At 51.0% G+C, this 19,546-nt stretch overlaps 1 protein-coding gene across 5 annotated transcripts in view; it reads right to left on the bottom strand.

Annotated features, from left to right (window-relative positions):
* The window catches only part of DNM2 (dynamin 2), an 87,954-nt gene that overhangs the window by 21,034 nt on the left and 47,374 nt on the right, over positions 1-19,546 (bottom strand). For 3 of the 5 annotated variants that reach the window (XM_065917784.1, XM_065917781.1, XM_065917783.1), the window contains exons 5-12: positions 18,941-19,039; positions 15,007-15,167; positions 11,700-11,842; positions 8,886-9,021; positions 7,765-7,832; positions 7,013-7,151; positions 4,600-4,686; positions 2,325-2,395 (exon numbers count right to left, since the gene is read on the bottom strand). In XM_065917784.1, the coding sequence (XP_065773856.1) occupies positions 2,325-2,395; positions 4,600-4,686; positions 7,013-7,151; positions 7,765-7,832; positions 8,886-9,021; positions 11,700-11,842; positions 15,007-15,167; positions 18,941-19,039 (904 nt within the window). Of the gene's footprint in view, positions 1-2,324; positions 2,396-4,599; positions 4,687-5,728; positions 5,868-7,012; positions 7,152-7,764; positions 7,833-8,885; positions 9,022-11,699; positions 11,843-15,006; positions 15,168-18,940; positions 19,040-19,546 lie in introns of all 5 variants that reach the window. The other 2 variants (XM_065917785.1, XM_065917782.1) reach the window with 1 other exon arrangement.

Below are 19,546 nucleotides of genomic sequence, written 5' to 3'. Positions count from 1 at the left end.
AAGAGGGGCTATGGGAGGCTGGATTCCCAGGTGGCTGGGAGGTAGCCATGCTGGCTTCAAAATACTTTCAATGTTTGGGGGTCAAACTTGAGGCTTCTTCCTGCTTTCTCCTCCTATTTCTGACCCAGCACCAGGTCATGAAAAGCTCTAGCACAGGGCCACCCAGCCTAGGAGATCAGACTATGATTCAATATATTTATTACTGATATAATGACTTTTTCTCTGGGCCCTATTTTAAGTGTTCAGAGGGCATTGAGAAAGCACCCCAGAACTTCTAAGCACAGGAAGGTTGATCAATGGTGTCTGAAGACACAAAGCTAAGCCATTCAGGGTCTGCGTGCTGCTGAGGTCCCAGATATGCTACTTCCTGAGGGATTCCTGGGTCTCACCCATGCCTGGCAGGCCCCTTGGCTGCCTTTCTCAATTGCCTTCACCCAGAGATTTGCCACTACCTCAGTGTGTGTGCATGCACGCATGTGTGCACAGGAGTGTCACGGGGCAAGTCCAAAGTCTTCCCCTTGGCCTGCAGGCCCTCCTGGCAATGAGGCCTTGGGCTCCCCATTCTTACACTTCTCAGCCATCCTTCCCCATCTTTACTGCTCTCTGCCCACCTCCATCCCCATCACCTGGCTGTCATGACTTCTTTGGGACGGTCTCCTCTCCCACAGCCCCTCCACTTGCCCTCCTTTCCACATCTCATCCTCCTATGATAACTGGCTCAACAGTATGGACTCTGAAAGGGCAGGGTCCAAGTCCGGCTTGTTCACTGTCCGAGTCCAAAGGCCCGCACAGCGCTCCATGGCTATTCCCGGAGCCCCTGAGACATCCCACCCAGGGCCGGGGCCGGGGCCGGGAGGAGCCTGGCACCCCGGGCCCCACCCCAGCCAGGCCGGCCCCGTTCACACACCAGGGAAAAGGCACACAGCAGGCAATACACACCCGGTCACCAGCTGCTCAGTATAGTAACAGCTGGGGGAGGTGGGAAGGCCCAGGAATCCAGAGGGAAGAGTGGAGTGGTCAAAGGAAAAACACGAGAGATTGTGAGAAGGAACTGCAGATGAAGTGTGAGAAGCAGAGACATCAAGGTGAGGACAGCAGCAACCCGAAGAGGGGGACCGGCGTTTTCAGCCCCGCCTGAGGGGCAGCCCCCGGCCAGGGCCCCCAGTTCTCCCCCAGCAGGGACAGTGCAGTGGGGCACCCTCAGCTCATCTGGGCTGGGAGACCACCTTCTGATAATGCCCCCAGTTCACTCATCCACTCGTTCATTCATTCATCCCACCACCGACCACGTGCCCACAAGGGAACAGCTGAGTACACTGATAAATGCCTACCCAGCAGACACCTGGACGGGAAGACCCTCGGACCCAGCCTGCTAGCCCAAGACTGGGCTCTGCAGGGCCCGACTCCCTAAGCAGCCTCCCTGTATCTCTAAGGCCAGGCCACAAGGCTACCCTCTGCATTCCCACGGGCCATGCCCAGCCACCACCCTGGCCTGACCACACCATATCTTAACTGCCTGGGTGCACGTCTATCTCTGGCATGGGACCTTCCTTTGAGGGTGGGGACCTGGGTCTGTGCTTGTTCCCTGTTGTAGCACAGGGCCTGGCATAGAGAAAGTACACCAGCAGTATTTGCTAAACAAATACAAGGAGGCTGGCTACCTGTTATTCTACTAGGCTCTGGAAAGAAGACCTTTGTAAGCCATCAGAACAACCTGTGTGACACTCCAGTTTGCTGAGGCAAGGGCCCAGAGGCCACCAGCATTTAGTCTTCCGTTCTGCAGAAATCAGAGCTCCCTGCTCTGGGCCCTTGTCTGGGTGCCCTGGAAGGTTCTGGTTTTCAATCTACAGCGTGTGGACAGAAGCCATGCAAACCTGGCAGCATTTCCTGAAGGGCAGCCTCTGGAGCCCTGAGCCCCTGAGATGCTAAGGAAAAGGACCCAGTGAGCATGGGGGAGTCTGGGAAAGCTGCATGCGAGTTGATCAAAGGCTCTGAGAAGTCCTGCAGCAAGGGAAGCACTGAACACTGGTCAGTCTTGCTCTCTTCTGAAGGGTCTGGTCATAGAGCTATCCTTTCCTCCTTAAACTAACCATGGGGGTGTTCCACCAGAGGTGCACTGGGGACAAGACTGGAGGTTGCTGTTAGCCTAGGAAAGCGTCCAGATGTTCTCCAATGGCCCCTCGCTTCACCCAAGAACCCTTGACAGAGAGACCCTTGGGCCTTGGCCCACTGGGGGAATCTCATTCAACTGCCTCTCTTAGGGCCTGACTCTGACGGGGGACACTGGTGCCGCCCCATCAGCTGCTGTCTTGAAAAATACATACTTGGCAAATCCAATGAAGTCCTCGTGGTTGGTGTTGATGTAGGACTGCTCGATGTCAATCAGAAGAAGAATCTGGGGGGAAAGGTGGTGGGGGGTTGCTGTGAGCACAGAGCCAAGCCAGAGAGGGGCCACTGTCAGAGCAATTCCCACACCCACCAGCAGGGGGAGCTGGAACTGCACCATATCCAGGCAGGGCACCCAGCCCTTCCCGTAGCCTGGGGACCACTGGGATGGAAAATGGGGCGTGGATGCTTCCAGACCCCAAGGCCTCACACTGGGCCAACAGAGCAATGTGGTGGTCATAAGGGCGGCCTCGAAGGCGTGGAGCGAGGCAATAAGGCCCCACGGCAAAGGCTTAAACAAGTCACACTATGTCGTCACATTTAGAGTAGTGCCGGTTGGGAAGATCTCCCGGAGAAGGGAATGGCAACCCACTCCAGGGTTCTTGCCTGGAGAATCCCACAGACAAAGGAGCCTGGTGGGCTACAGCCCATGGGGTCGCAAAGGGTCAGACACGACTGAGCAACTAACACTTTCACTTCTTTGGCTTAAGTGCCTCATTAAAACAGCAAAGGAGAGAACTATAGTCAAAATCCTGTGATAAACTGTCATGGGAAAGAATATGGAAAATGACCTACATGTATAACTGAATTATTTTGCTGCTTGGTAGAAATTACCACAACATTGTAAATCAACTACACTTCCTTAAAATAAAAAACAAACAGCAATGGTAATTTGGTCAGGTAAGGACATTAACATGAAACACACAGACACACACCAACCAGCTAGGATGTCATCTCAAACAAGGCACCAGCTCTCAAACAGTCCCGGCCCTTTCTATCACTCCACTGTGCCTCTGAACCCTCAGGGATAACGCGGGCCAGGCACGCAGATTTTGGGGACAAATGAGCCAGTTTCTTCTCCACCAATGTCAAGGGGAGAAGGACTGTTCTCAATAAGGTGCTCCCACAACCAGATACAACAGGTGGGTTTATTTCAGTTCCAGTTTGAGTAAACAAACAGCTGCCAAACTCCTGGGATAAATCATCGTGGGAAAGAATATATATATATGTGTGTGTGAATAAACATATATACATAAAAGAACGCAGGAAAGTTAAAGTGTTAGACGCTCACTTGTGTCTGACTCTTTGTGACCCCATGGACTGTAGCCCCTGCCAGGCTCCTGTGTCCATGGGATTCTCCAGAGAGTAATACTGGGTTGCCACTTCCTACTTCAGGGGATCTTCCCAACCCAGGGATGGGCCCCAAGTCTCCTGCGCTGCTCTTAACCACCTGAGCCAAATGATATACATATGTGCATAACTGAGTCAGTCTGCTCTACAGCAGAGACTGGCACAATGCTGTAAACCAACAACACTTCAATTTTTAAAAATGTGGCAAATCTTAAAAAAGAGAGAGACAGAGAAAGAAAGAGATAACTGCAGACTGGGAAGAGGTGGCAGGTGGGGGAAATGACCCAGATCACACGCTTGGCCACATGAAGGCAGGCTGGCAGCCCCGGGCCGAGCAGGTGACAGGTGAGACTGTGGTTGTGGGGATGTCCTACTCTCTACCTTCAGGTGTGCTTGCATGGTCTTCTCAAGACAATCTGAAAACCGATAAAACACCCAAAGGTGTTCCGCTGGGTTACTGCTGACAAGCAGGCTGTGGTCCACCCCTGCCATGAAACACCACTCGGCTGTCCAAGGAGACACTCTGGCAACACTACAAACATCAGGGATGAACCTCGAGAGCGTGGTGCCGAGTGAGGGGAGATAGAATCAAGAGGCTACGACAGCAGGAGTCTCTTCACATGATGCCCGGGAAAAGGCAACCAGAGGGAGCAGCAGCCTGGTGGTCACCAGGGCCTGGGGGCTGGGGAGGGACCGACCAAGGGGCTCAACGACGGGAACTCAGGGGGCGGTGACAGATCCATTCTGCGTGCGGAGTGAAGTGGGGGTGACCTTGCTGTATGTTTCGGCTTAGTCCATCAGTTGTGTCCGACTCTATGTGACCCCATGGACTGTAGTCCGCCAGGCTCCTCTGCCCGTGGGATTTCTCAGACAAGAATACTCCAGTGGGTTGCCATTTCCTTCTCCAGCGGATCTTCCCAACCCAGGGATCGAACCCATGTCTCCTGCATTGCCAGGTGAGTTCTTCACCACTGAGTTACCCGGGCAGACCACCTTCCTGTGTGCATTTGTCAAAACTCAGGTAACTGCACCACCAAGATCTGCTGCACATAAATTACAAATGTATCAAACAAGAGCCAGTACCTGGTCCTTGGTCCTCCCCTCCCGTTCCCGGATGTAAGTGGTGACGATTCGCTCTGTTTCCTCTCGCAATCGGGGGTAGGAGCTGAGCTGGGGGAAAGCAGAGTGGTGACGTTGGCGGGGTCCTCGTGGGGGGCACACATGTGAGCCAAATGGAGAACATGGGTGGGGGGCTGACATGGGGCGGACCCACCGAGACCCCACCCCGCTCCTATCTCAGAGCGGCTGCAGCTATGAGACAAGAAGGGGCGGTGGGGGGACGGTGGGCCAGAGAGCCCGAGTGGATGCCCACGCACAAGCAGAGATGCTTTTCAGAGAATGCGATTCTGAGGTGGCAAGTGGCAGAGAAAGCGAGAGACAGCCATACACCTGCCTCGAAGTGCTGGGTAAGAGCGAGGACACGGTGTGATCAAAGCCACTGGGTCACCAGGGCGAGGGGCAGCATCTGGGCCATCTACCTCAGAGGCACTCCCTTGGCAGAACACCATGCCCAAGCACCTTGCCTTAGGGATCCAGTCCTCTGACACCCCCACTGCCCCGGCGTCTGCAGTGGCAACCAAACCAATGCACAGAAGCCCACCGTTCACAGTTTGGGCAAAGTCCACGAGTCCGGGGAAAAACTTTTTTTGGTCACACCACATAGCTTGTGGGATTTTAGTTTCCCAATCAGGAATCAAACACGAGTCCCCTGCAACAGAATCACAGTCCTAACCACTGCACCACCAAGGAATTCTGAAAATTTCTTAAATGCCAGTGATATAAGAACATGCAGATCAGTACACCGGCAAGGTGTTTTATTGCCTCAGTGTTGGTTTGAAAACCCCCTTTCTCAAAGCAGTCCAGTGTTGAGCCCGGACTCTGATCCCTGCTGCGGGTGAGTAAGCGCATCTGGCAACACTGAAGGCCTTCCAGCCCCGGGGGAGGCCCAAACTGCAAAGGTGGATCCCACGTGTGCTTGGACCACCCCCCTGGGTCAGTCAAGGCAAAGTCGAGATGTCGCCAAGCGGCCGCTGGCCCTTGGAAGGGGGGTCCTGCCAAGGCAGTTACCTAGCTGCTTGGGTGAACGCTCAACGATGGGAAGGGGAAGATGGGGAACAGATGCATATGTGAGAAAAACGAAACCTTCTGTTACCTTCTCAGCACACTTTTTAATGACCGTGGCCAGTTCTGAGACCACGAGGTCAACACACTTCAAACTCGGCTCTTTGAGTTTTACAATCTGTTTTTTCACAATGGCTTCAAAGGCCATGTCGGGGGTGAAGAGCCCCGTCCTGGGTCATGCGGAGGGCAGGACGAGGTAGAAAGACACCCGGGGGCAGTGCAGGCCACACACGCAGGACGGGAGACAGAGAGAGAAGAAACAAGAGTCAGCTGGTTAGTGACATGCACGGAGGAGCCTGTGCCCGCATTTGCCCCGGAAGCTGCTTCGGATCAGGAGGCGTCCTGGGTCCGAGGGGTGGGCAGGGTTTGATTATATAAAAGTGCTACGGGTCAGAGCCAACATCCGAACAGCTAAGAGGGTGCAGAGGCCTTGAATTTTTGTATGTGTGAACATCTCTGAACCACTGGGGTGTCTTCCCCTCCCTGTTTCAATCGAAGAAGCTTAGGAAGCAAATGTGGGCTTTTCCAGACTGAGAACAGAAGGATCAAGCAGAAACTCCTGCCGTGGAAGGCCGACCCAGAGCTCCTCGGCCATGGTGGTCGTGCAAGCACAAATCACCCACCAGGAAGCGCTTCAGCTGTTTGGCCAAAGCGTGCGGCCCGGGGGACCAGGCTGGCGGGGGCGCCGATGTGTCCTGCTCGAGAGGGTGCAGCGGCCCGTGAACACCGGCACACAAGTGCAGGTGACCTAGGGGATCTGAGGACTGGGGGCCTGGGGGAACAGCCCCGCTCCTGGGGAGGGGTGGGGAAGCTGGCAGAAGCCAGCAGGAACCAAGCCCAAGCCTGGGCGCTCCTTATATGGGTGGTGTTTGGGCCTTTCTTGCCTGGCTTCGGGAAAGCCTGAGGGCACCCACCAGGCATTTGTCAAGGAGTGAGGGGCAGGGAGGTTCAGGGAGCCTGGCCTCCAGCAGGTGACTCAAGGTCCCTCTCTGCTCCCCAGAAGACAGCAAAGCAACAGCCCAACGGAACCCCCATCAGACACATGCTAAGCTTGGTATCAGGGTCCCACGGAGCCCTGCCCACCAGTCTGTGGAGACTGGAGGCCTGGCCCCCCCGGGCTGCACCCAGGCCGAAACACTCCCGCCCCAGCCTCTGGGAAGAGGCCACATTCTTGGAAACCGAGGCAATCTGGTAAGGGGGTGTGGGGTGGGGGAGACCAGTGGGGCAAAGGCTGAGCAGCACTGGGAGCCTGATACCAAGCACCCATAGCCCCGTTTCCACAAGGCCAGGAGTCACCCTGCCAAGGGTCCAATACCTTACTGGTACACTGCCTAACTGTATTGATTAGCTCCTGGATAACCAGGTCGACACATTTCAGACAGGGCTCTTTCAGCTTGACGACCTGCTTTTTCACAATGGCCTCGAATGCCAAGTCCGGGGTGAAGAGCCCGGTCCTGAAAGCATCCGAACCCGGGGGCAGGGGAGATAAGTCGGAGAGAAACACAGCACGGTCAGCATCTCACAGGCACGGGCCGGGTTCCTGGGACAGCCCAGGTCACAGCAGGTCAGGGGGGGCGGAGGCCTGTGTCCGCTACCCGGAACCCCCCCACCCAGGGCGATCCGAGGACCCCACGGCCATGCGAGACTGGAGCAAGGGAGCCGTGATTTTTGTTGCAAAACAGTGGGGACCCAGGAGGTTCACAGGGCCCCCGTGACAGGGACAAATAAATGCTGGATTCCTATGACCCAGTGCCGCAGCCCTAACTCCACCCCACCCCCCAGGGCAAATGTGCAGTGAGGTTTCTGCCTTGGCTGGTGACTGGGCCCTTGAACCAATGCTGAACATTGGGCAGTGGACAGCCCCGGGGCCTTCAATAGATAAACAGAACTAAGCACATCCACTTCGAGTACCCTTGGAGGCCCAGAGGGAAAGACTTACAGCTACTGCAACCCCCCCCGCCTTCAGTCCTCACATTTGGGGTACCCAGAGGTTCAGGGGGACTGACTGGCTCTAGGGTGGCACCATGGAGATGGAGGGAACATGGCGCCTCTCCCCGTGGAACTTGCCTGACTCCGTGGATATTTTTAATGGCGTAGCTGATCTCCCGTCTTAAGTCTTTCTCATCGAACTCCATCTGAGAAAAGACAAACCAAACACATGCAAGGAGGGACCTGGGGGACCCCCCAATTCAGGTCTGTATCTGGGGAATGTTACCTCCTGTGTACCATTTGTAGTCACATGGTAGGATATTTGATTGGTCAAAAATGTTTAAAAATGTTAAAACTCAGTTTCAGCAAGGATGCCCTGAAACTAACACTCTTGCTCTGTTGGACGAAAAATCGACTTATACACACACACTCTTCTGGGCTATATGGCAGGACAAATTAAAAACCTCTAAAATCATACTTCTACTACCACCAAGTAGTTTTAAGTGCTCTGGGAATTTATCTTGAGCAATGAATTAAGAATTAGCTACATTCCCAAAACAATCTGTAAGTGCTAAAAAAAATGTACAATGCACTTAAATGCCCCCAAATGGGAAACTAGTTAAAAAAGAAGATAGTGTTTTGCCATTGATGGTGCATGAAATGTATATACTAACTTGGAATGATGGCAATTATGTGAAAAAAGCATATAAAGAAGCATAATTAGTTATTTTCTCCTTTCAGTGTTTGCTCTTCTTCTGAAAATAACATGACTGGTTTTTACAAAGATGTTATGTGCTCACTATAAAACCTGTACAACTTCCAGCAATTAAAACAAAAAGAAAAACCTCTTAATCCCAGCACCCAGAGCTGACATTTTGTGAACATCCTTGCAGATCTGTCTCCACAAAGACACCCATCTCATTGGGCGTGTATGATTTCATATGAAGGATATTATTTATAACAACTGTTATGTTCTGGTGCCCCAGGCTGGCTCCATAGTCTTTTCCCCTTTCAATGGGGACATTTTCCCAGGTGAATTTACCTGTATGTTCTATGTATTTTGCAAAGAGCATGTATTCAGAGGAAAATGATGGAGCTTTTCATATGACTCTGCTGGAAACCACTAAGCTCAGAAAAGGAGGCCCGTGGGGTTTGCAGATGGGAGCTCAAGACCTCACAGCCTGGGAGGAAGCCAGGTTCAAGGTCAACTGAGCAGGTGGGTCAAGGTTGAGCAAAGGGCCCGGCCTGCACAGCGCTACCTTCACCAGCTCAAAGGGAAATCGCTCGTGGAAGATGCGATTAATCCGGGCGCCTCCTGAGAGCTCCAGTGTGTCCACCTGGTCACCAGAGCCCTCGATCCTCTTCTCAAAGTCCACCCCAAACTGCTGGACCATCCTATGAGGAAAGAGAAAATCTGAATGTCAAAGCAGAGGTACTGACACAGCTCTGGAATTATGTCCCAAGTCAAGTCATGGCTTACTTTCCTCCTTTTATTTTTTTGGGAACAAAATGCATGCGTGGGTCAAAAAAAACAGACAAAATCCAGGCGCTGTCGAGGGCAAGCACTCGCTACATGCCAGGCCCCTTCCATAGGCCTACTATGATCATTCATTCACTGAACTGGGGACGTGAGGGGCAGTTATCACTTCTTGCAAAAGAGTGAGGTGTGGGGGAGTTGGGGATCACAGCTCAGCAACCTCTGCTCTGAGGTTTGGCCTGATGCAGCAGGACTGTGATATATAAACGGAGCACCTCCGGGACGTCCCTGGAGGTCCAGTGGTTAAGAATCCGCCTTGCAATACAGGGGACCGGGTTTCAATCCCTGGTCGGGGAACTAAGATCCCACATGCTGAAGGGTAATTAAGCCTGAGTGCTGAAACTCGAGAGTCCATATGCGGCAATGAAAGATTCCACATGCCGCAACTAAGACCCGACGCAGCTAAATAAATAAAAATTAAAAAAAAACAAAACAAAAACGGAGCACCTCCACACCACTTGGGTGGCTTCCTCCAGTTCCTACCACCTCCCAGTCTGTTTGGGGCAGACTCCACCACTGATGGGCTATGAGGCCTTGGACAGGTGGGTTTGCCCTCTAAGCCTCAGTTTCTCCATCTCTGTAAGGATATTTAAGGAGTTTCAAGATTTTATCAACTCAAAAAAGGCATCAAATCTCAAAATGCACTATTAGCCTGGACACCCCACAAAAAAAGAAACATGCTGTCAATGAATAGTAATCCACCTGAAACCTGCTTTCAGAGAAGTGAAGATTTTTTTAGTGCACACATAATTCATGAAATGTGGTAAAACCACGCCTGGCCCCTTAGAATGCAGCCCAGCCCTTAAAAAGTGTCTCAAGAGTATTGCTGATTAGGGCTGTGACGAAGTGAGTGGTAAAGAACTAGGATATTTATTAGTGTTATGGTTGTCTTTAGCATTTCTAACTGTTTTCCCCCAGTTCTCTGCACTGTCCTAGGAATACGTTAAGGCTGTATATTGTCACCCTGCTTATTTAACTTATATGCAGAGTACATCATGAGAAATGCTGGGCTGGAGGAAGCACAAGCTGGAATCAAGATTGCCAGGAAAAACATCAATAACCTCGGATATGCAGATGGCACCACCCTTATGTCAGAAAGTGAAGAATTAACGAGCCTCTTGATGAAAGTTAAAGTTGACAGTGAAAAAGTTGGCTTAAAACTCAATATTCAGAAAACTAACATCATGTCATCCAGTCCCATCACTTCATGGCAAATAGATGGGGAAACAGTGAAAACAGTGGGTGACTTTATTTTTGGGGGCTCCAAAATCACTGCAGGTGATAACTGCAGCCATGAAATTAAAAGATGCTTACTCCTTGGAAGGAAAGTTATGACCAACCTAGACAGCATATTAAAAAGCAGAGACATTACTTTGCCAACAAAGGTCCGTCTAGTCAAGGCTATGGTTTTTCCAGTGGTCATGTATGGATGTGAGAGTTGGACTAAGAAGAAGTTGAGCACCAAAGAACTGATGCTCTTGGAACTGTGATGGTGGAGAAGACTCTTGAGAGTCCCTTGGACTGCAAGGAGAGCCAACCAGTCCATCCTAAAGGAGATCAGTCCTGGGTGTTCATTGGAAGGCCTGATGTTGAGGCTGAAACTCCAATACTTAGGCCACCTGATGCGAAGAGCTGACTCATTTGAAAAGACCCTGATGCTGGGAAAGATTGAAGGCGGGAGAAGAAGGGGACGACAGGATGAGATGGCTGGATGGCATCACCGACTCAATGGACATGAGTTTGAGTAAACTCCAGGAGTTGGTGATGGACAGGGAGGCGTGGTGTGCTGCAGTCCATGGGGTCACAAAGCGTCAGACACGACTGAGCAACTGAACTGAACTGAACTGAAGCAGGAGTAGCTGGCACGAGGCACGGCACCCTCCCCCCACGTCTGTTCTCCCTGCAGCCTCCAGGGGGCGCCCGTGAACACCTGACTCAGGCCAGGTCCTACCAGGGCTCAGAACACTCCTCGGCTCCCACCTTACTCAGAGCAAAAACTACGTCCTCCCCGTGGTCTAGGAGGCCCTGCAGGCCCTACCCTGTCCCCTCCTGGGCCTCATTTCTTCCTACTCTCCCCTCACTCACTCCACTCCAGTCACGTGGGCCTTATTCAACATACTGGATGCAATCCTGCCTCGGGGCCTTTGCAGTGGCCAGGCCCCTACCCCCAGGACTGCACAGCCCCTTCCTCACCTCTTCAGGTCTCTGCCTGACTCTTCACTGACCACTTGATTTTAAACAGCACCCCAAGCCTACCCTGGCACTCTCCAGCCCCTTCCCCACTTTGACATTTTGCCATTTCACAGATTATTCACATGTTCTTGTTTACTTTTCTTGTCTCATCCCTCTCCCCTCCTCTTTCTGAGCACATGGGGAGTCTGCCCCACACATTGGAGCAACCCTGGTGTTCAGAACAGAGCCCAGAACACAGGAGGCTCTGGTGAAGGGTTTGCTGAACAGATGGATGGATGGATGGGTGGGGAGCCTGTGGCTGGGAGGAGGCCCTTGAGCGCCAGGCTGGGGGAGGGGCACATACTGCAGCAGAGCTTTGGTCTTGCGTGTGGGGTCATCTGGCCGGAAGTTCTTGTACTCCTCCACCTCCTTCTCCAGGGACAGCAGCTGGCTCTGCAGCTTGCTGCGCAGAGCCGGCAGCGATTCCCGGATGTGGTTGGTCAGTTGCTGTGGGAGAGAGGTCAGAGGTCAGCATAGGCAGAATGCTGAGAAGGGGCAGCCCTGCTCCATCCCCAGCCTCAGGGGACCAAGGGAAACTCCGAGCAGCCAGATGACACAGCCTGCTCCACAGCAGTGCAAGGCTGCAGACAGCCCACGGGGACCTGGGAGAGGGCAGATCAACCGGGCCGCGCACACCATGGGTCAAGAGAGCAGGGCCCAAGTGCTGGCCGTGAACAGCCAGTGTCGCTCACTGGAAAACAAAACAAAGTCTAGGAGGGACTTCCCTGGTGGTCCAGTGGTTAAAATCTACCTTCCACTGCAGGGGTCGGGGGTTTGATCCCTGATCGGGGAACTAAGATTCCACAGGTTGTGAGGCAACAAAGCCTGCGTGCCACAATTAAGACCTGATGCAGCCAAATAAATAAATAAACGCAGTTTTAAAGGCTACGAAGCCACTGCAGGACCCAGGCACGGGAGGACTGAGAGAGAGGCCATGGTGTATGGACAGACCACAGGAATGGGCCCTACAAACTATGACAGAAACAGCTCACTGAAAAAGACTCAGGACACACGTAGGATGTGATCCCTTCTGAGAAGATGGGGAGAAAGCGAGAACACATTTTCATCTGCACAGAGTGCAGGATGGTTCATGAGGGTCATGAGGACCCTTACCGCAGACCCCCCTCTATTGTTTGGTTTTAAACCATGGGGACTTGTTCGTTATTCACAAACTTTAAAAGGAAGCAGCGGTGCAGAAAAGATTAGGTAGTGAGCCTTGATATTAGCTGTTCAAGAAAAACCTAGGCAGAGACTTCCCTGATGGTCCAGTGGTTAGAACTCCTTGCTTCCACTGCAATGGGCATGGGTTCCATCCCTGATCAGGGAACCGAAATCCGGCATGCCACATGGCATGGCCAAAACCGAAAAAAGTCAGATACAGAGCAGCGGGTAAATATATTAACTGTTCAGGTGGCAAGAAGGAAGACAGAAAGGACAGAATAGAAAAAGAGAGGAGGCGGGGCATGTGGGATGAGCAGGCAGGAGGAAGGCCAGCAGTCCAGGCACATCGGCCCCTCCATGTTTATAGTCTTGAGAAAGCAGCCCAGGAAGTGGCGACACGGGCTGCCTGGGGGTGGTAGCGGGGGGGCCTGTCACGGCATGGGAGGAAGTGGAACATTCACTGTATCCGGACTGTCTTTTTAAAAATACTCTTTCAAAAGAGAAAGAAAGAAGGAATGAAAAAAATAAATAAAAGCCATAAAATCAACTCAAACCACCCAAATGGAAATGCACCACTGTGTGGCCATCTGTCCTACAAGACAGAAAAAAAAAAAAAGACAAACTATCTATTGACGTAGGAAAAAGGTGTGAAGGAGCCTCACGCATGAATCTAACAGTCACCCCATAAACCTCTGTGACCGGGCGCCCCTTCCTGGGGGAGCTGCAGGTCCCCAAGGGTGGCAGTCCACTCTGGTCCCTGTCGCCTTTCTGGGGCATGATCCTAAACAGGGTCATGGGGCAATAGAGGGGCAGGGGGACCCCGTGCTGGGAAGCACCAGGATGTGGGCCCAGGCTCCCAGGAGGCCAGCTGGGCTCTCAGAGGCAGCCCCGGGCACATGCGGGCAGTTTCCCTTCCCTTCCCCTCCTCCCGCCCCTCTGCCCAGACAGACCCCCGCTTCCTTTCCTGCAGGGCCCCTCCCACCAGACACTCACTTCCCTGTTCGTTCTCCTGAGAGGTATGCTCTGCCTTTCCACCCTCTGCCAGGCCTTATCACTTCCTAAGGCTTGAAGTGTTTCTAGCCTTTATCTGGGGATTTGTCCTGAGTCAGTGCCCCCAATCAGAAATATGCCTTCCCCTGGCACTTCCCTGGTGGTCCAGAGGTTAAGATTCTCTGCTTCCACTGCAAGGGCACAGGTTCGATCCTTGGTCAGGTAACTAAGATCCCACATGCCATGTGGCGTGGCCAAAAAACAAAAAGAGAGAGAGAAATATGCCTTTTCCCCAGGATAGGGCCCAGCTCCACTGCTGGCACGGTGTCCCACTGCAGGCGGGAAGAACTTGTACACTGTTACCCTGAGGCCCGAGGTGCTACTGTATAGCACCAAGGGGGGATAACCCATAACCCCAAGGTCACGGAGGACCACACTGCCTGCTACACCACAGCCACATAACCCCACATCGGGGATTTTACTCTCGGAGAACCTGGTACACATGCAAAACAATTTGCTATTAAACGGCAGCCCCATAGCTTCTCGCCTTTTGGCTGAGATCAAGTGTAAACATTAGCCCTTTATTGACTGGGAGCCTCAGAAGCCAGCCACGAGGCTCTCCAAAAAGAGCCTGGCTAAACAGACAAGGGTCCATCTGTTCAGAGGCTTCTACAGGGCCACGAAAGAGTGAAGAAGGCTTCTATAGGGACAGAACTCCAGGAGATACTGTTGAGTTAAAAAAAAGAAAAGGAAATGGGGGGCATCCATGACTGTGAATAAAGGGGGAAATGTGCTTCTCAGAAGTCCTTTCTGCGCTCACGGCCAGAGAGAAACTCAGGCAGTGTTAACAGTGGTGGGTGAGAGGTAGGGGGCACACAGCGCTTCACTGTATCCTTTTGAATCCGCCTGCTAATGCAGGAGATGGAGGTTCAATCCCCGGTCCGGGAAGATACCACATGTCGCAGAGCAGCTGAGTCCGTGAGCCACAAGTATGGGCTCAGTGCTCTAGAGCCCATGGTCCGCAGCAAGAGAACTTGCTGCAATGAGACGCCCGTGCACTACAACCAGAGAGTAGACCCCTGCTCAGCACCATAAGAGAAAAGGCCGCACAGCAACAAGGACCCAGTGCAGCCAAAAATAAATTAAATAAATAACCTACTTAAAAAAAAAAAAAAAAAAGGAATACACGTATGTGTAACTGAGCTGCTTTGCTGCACAGAAGAAATCAACACAACATCGTAAACCAACTATACTTCAATAAAAATTTTAAAAAATGGTAACAATAGTAGTGATGGTAATAATAACACCAATACTGACTCTTCTCCAGGCACTGATTCAAATGTTCACTGAACCCGACTTTGCTAAAATGAGTGCTGCTCTAGACTAACGCCAGGACCACTGTGGAATGCAGCCGTTTTGCAGTGCACAGCCTAAGCAACTGCACAAAATCCTCACCGTACCTGGTTCAGAGTCTTCTGCAGGTGCGGGGTTCCCATGCGGTCAGCTATGTGCCGGTAGGCTGGGTGGGAGAGGAAAAACTTCCTCTCAGCCGCCAGCGCTGCGCGGATGTCCTTCTTGCCCTCAATATCCTTCTGGCTGCGGTTGACCACTCCAATGTAGCCTGTGAAGAGAGAGGGTCAGGTCATGGCAGTGCCTGGAAAGCCCAGGAACCCAGATGCCCACTACAGGCCAGCCATGGGGCTGGGCAACATGCAGGTGTAGACATGGATCCCGCCCTACAAGTCACTCACAGATGAGGTGACAAGCCTTATAAATTACTCAGAGGCAACACTGAGAATGCAAACACAGAGCAACATAAGTGCTCGGAGGAAGGAGAGATTACATTCAGCCTGGTGAGAGGGGCTGGAGAGAGAAAAGCTCGGGAGGAGATGAAATCCATAATCTGAGTTTTAAAGACAGAAAACAGTATAGGAAAAAGAAGGCCAATGGAAAAAGCTGATCGTTCCAGATATTAGTACTTATTCTAAAGCTATTATATCTGGGGACTTCACTGGCGGTCCAGTGGTTAAGACCCTGTGCTTCCAATGTAGAGGGCACAGGTTTGACCCCTGGTCAGGGAACTAAGGTCCACAAGGATATCAAACAGTCAATCCTAAAGGAAATCAACCCTGAATATTCATTAGAAGGACTAATGCTGAAGTTGAAGCTCCAATACTTTGGCCACCTGATGCGAGGAGCTGACTCATTAGAAAAGACCCTGATGCTGGGAAAGACTGAGGGCAGAAGAACGGGGTGACAGATGATGAGATGGTTGGATGGCATCACCGACTCGATGGACATGAATCTGAGCAAGCTCTGGGAAACAGCGGAGAACAGGAGAGCCTGGCGTGCTACAGTCCATGGGGTCCCGAAGAGTCAAATACAACTCAGTGACTGAACAACAACGGCTGGCAAAGAAACAAAGTCTGGTGGCCACCAAAGTGAACTCTCTAGGGATTCATAGATTTCCACATAAATCACAACTGGAAGTACTTGAATGGGTGGTTTTTCAACATTACTGTATTTGTATTAAAATTGTCTGAACAGAACATAAGCAACAATTAATTGTAAGTATAAGAGAAGTGGGGCTTATACAGGAGGGGGTTGGGAGCCAGGTTCCGAAATGACAGTTTAAGGTACCATTCGGGAATTTTCTTTAAACACAAAAAACCATTTTCAGCATAAGAAAACTACTTTGAAAAGAGGATCTACAATATTTGGACATAAAGGAGTTGGAAGAGGATGAGGGAAGAGGGGTTCAAACAGCCAGGGGCCCCGAGTGTGGACACAAGGCACCCCGCCACATGGGTGCACGAATGGGTGTCGTGGGAAGCAGAAAACAGCCTGGTGGCCAACACCTGGGAGGTGCTCAGTCAACAGGTGTGCTTACTGTTGTCCACATGATGAAAGGTGGAAAGGTCAACTGGGCCTAGGGCGAAAGGTCAGAAGGGATAGACACACATATCCGTACCCCCTTCTCTTAGTGAGGACCTCATCTTTGGATAGGGGGGGGCACGGCACTAGCCAACTATCCTGCCGAGTCTCGTGCAGACCTGACGGTTTTTCGTCCTCTCTGGATCTATCATCAAGTCCACCTTACAGATAAGGGAAGCGAGGTAGGCCAAGGAGGGGCCCCTTGCCCACATGGTCACATGGAGGATCAGTGGCAGCAAGATGCGAAGCCAGATTAGTGCGAAGGGCAAAGAGCAAGGGGCAGAGATGGTGTCTGGCTTGTTTTATGGTTCCTTTTGTTAACTTAAGAAAGAAGGATCCACCCTGCTGTATCCCTACTTTCAAGTGAAGTTGAGCCATTCAAGGTATTTAGTTTAAAATGTTTTAGGGATAAGCACATTTTAAAAGATGTTTTGTAGCCCTGAATTTTATGACATTGGGTACTTAAAATTTGTGGAGTATGCTGCCTATTAAGAACAAAGTTGGATTAAGGAGAGGGTTGGTTGAGGCCATTATGAGATGGGAGAATCAGCATTTTAAAAACACTGTAAACAAAAGAACACTTTCTGCCTGCTGTTTGTAAAAGCTCTTTGGGAAGATCTTTTACGAAGACCAATTTTTAATGTAATTTACCTACCTAGTATAAGTGTCCTAAGACATGTATGTAAACTTCCACAATGTTTTTTGGTTTTGTTTTTTTTTGGTCTGTGTATTTAGAAAATACACAAGAATCTTTATCAAACCTAAAAATATAAACTTGTGAGCACTGAAAAAAAAAAAAGAAAAAAAAAAAGAAAGAAGGATCCAGGGACTTCCCGGGTGGTCTAGTGGTTAAGAAGCCAGCTTGCAATGCAGGGGACACGGGTTCGACCCCTGGCCCGGGAGGATTCCACATGCCTTGGGGCCACTAGGCCATGACTCCCGAAGTCTGCGCGCCTGCAGCCTATCCTCCGTAACAAGAGAAGCCACTAAAAAGCAATGAGAAGGCTGAGCATCACAACTGGAGAGTAGGCCCCGCTCACCTCAACCAGAGAAAAGTCCATGCAGCAAAGAAGACTCAGCACAGCCCAAAATAAATAAAACAGAATGAATAAATAAAAATTCTTAAAAAAAATAAATAAATAAAAATAAAAATTCTTTAAAAATCTGAAGCTCCACTAAACACGAGACTGACCAGCCTCTGTCTACATCTAATTACTGGTTTACAAGGAACTATAATTGGCCAGATCCCGAGTGAGGCGCACAGATCAAGTGGCCGGAGGGGGATGTCATTGGAATAGAAACATAGGTGTTTATGTGTCAAATGACAGGGTGCCCGGATTTGTTTCATAATCCCCCAGGAAGGGAAGAACAACAGGAGAGAATATTCGGGATAGTGATGATTAGCTGTGTGTGATGAGCAACGAGGCTGGTCTGGGGGGAACACCTCACATTTTTCTCTCCACGTGAGAAAATGCTTAATAGCAAGTACTGAACACTAAAAGGCATAAGGACTTCTCCGGTGTCCAGTGGTTAAGATTCTGCCTCCCAACACAGGGGATGTAGGTTTGATCCCTGGTCGGGGAGCTAAGATTCCACATGCCTCGTGGCCAAAATCCCAAAACAGAAAAAAAAAGAAGAGGAAGAAGAAATATTGTTAACAAATTCAGTAAAGACTTAAAAAATGGTCCCTGTCCAAAAAAAAAAGAAATCTAAAAAAAGAAAAGTTATATTATAAATCCTCGGGAACTCTTAGGAAGGAGAGCCATAGCAGTAACTGTGGGGAGAAACTCAGTGATGAGTGATTTCGGTTCTCTTCTCCTGGACACTTATTTTTGTTCCCCAAACAAGTAGCTGTTCACCATATAACCGAAAAAAGGATGTACACACATCAGAAGAAAAAGCTAGGGCTTCCCTGGTGGTCCAGTGGTTAAGAATCCGCTGGCCAATGCAGGTAACAAGGGCTTGACCCCCTGGTCCAGAAAGACTGCACATGCGACGGAGCAACTAAGCCCATGTCACACAACTACTGAAGCCTGTGCACCCCAGAGCCTGTGCGCCAGAACAAGAAAAGCCACTGCAAGGAGAAGCCTGCGCACTGCAACAAAGAGTAGCCCCTGCTTGTCGCTACAATTAGAGAAAGCCCACATGCAGCAGTGAAGACCCAGCACGGCCAAAAAAGAAAATCTTTTTTTTTTTTTTAAAAAGAAAAAGCTACATGCGTTCACTTGGGCAGAGAAAAAGAAGGGTCTACAATGGGATTGAGAAGCAGTTTCTTCTAGGCAGTGGGGAAGTGGGGTGGTAAACGAATTTGTGAGCATTTGCTGAGGCTTCAGGCAAAACAACAACCAAACAAGTCGTTTTCCAAAAGCAGAGGTGCCCCAGCTCTCCTGTGGCTCAAGTCCACCATCTTGATCATCCCCCTGCCCCCACCTCATGACCCCTAGACCCCTTGGGCCGCACCTCTTCTCAAGGGGAGTAGCTTGTTCTCCAAGACGTCCCTGGCATCCGTGCCTTCATCCATCAGGTCGAGTTTGGTGATGACGCCGATGGTCCGCAGGCCTGAAAGAGCACAGAGGTCAGAGGGCACCATGAGGAAGGAGCTCATGGAAGCCTTGAGCTTGGCCATGGAACCCTAGGCCACCTGGAGTCCAACTGGGTCCCCACTTCCAGATCATGTGATCTGAGAAGCCATGACGTCACCTGCCTAGACACTAGTTTCCCTCTTGTTAAATGAAGGCAGTAACACACCCATCTCAGGGGTATGTCCATGACAATAAACCTGGCACAGGGCGCATGTTCAATCAATCAATGCTGGCCATCGTCAGTCATGTGTACGACCAGTCCTGCTGCTACAGAATCGGGGGGCAACCTTATCAAACATGAACCCAGGTCAGTATCTTCATGCTGTACTTTCTGAGTGGCACGCAGAGTTCCAATGTAACACGCCAACCTGAGACAACTGTTTCCAGGGTTATCGCTCATATGAATGGCCAGAATGACACTGTGGACACCATCCTGTGGAATTCTGCTCATCCCAAGTTGTCCCAAACTGCCCTGAATCGAGGG

Source organism: Muntiacus reevesi, chromosome 1, assembly GCF_963930625.1.
Source record: "Muntiacus reevesi chromosome 1, mMunRee1.1, whole genome shotgun sequence".
Classification (NCBI taxonomy): Eukaryota; Metazoa; Chordata; class Mammalia; order Artiodactyla; family Cervidae; genus Muntiacus; species Muntiacus reevesi.
The sequence above is the reverse complement of the archived record's forward strand: the minus strand, read 5'-3'. Positions and strand labels throughout refer to the sequence as shown.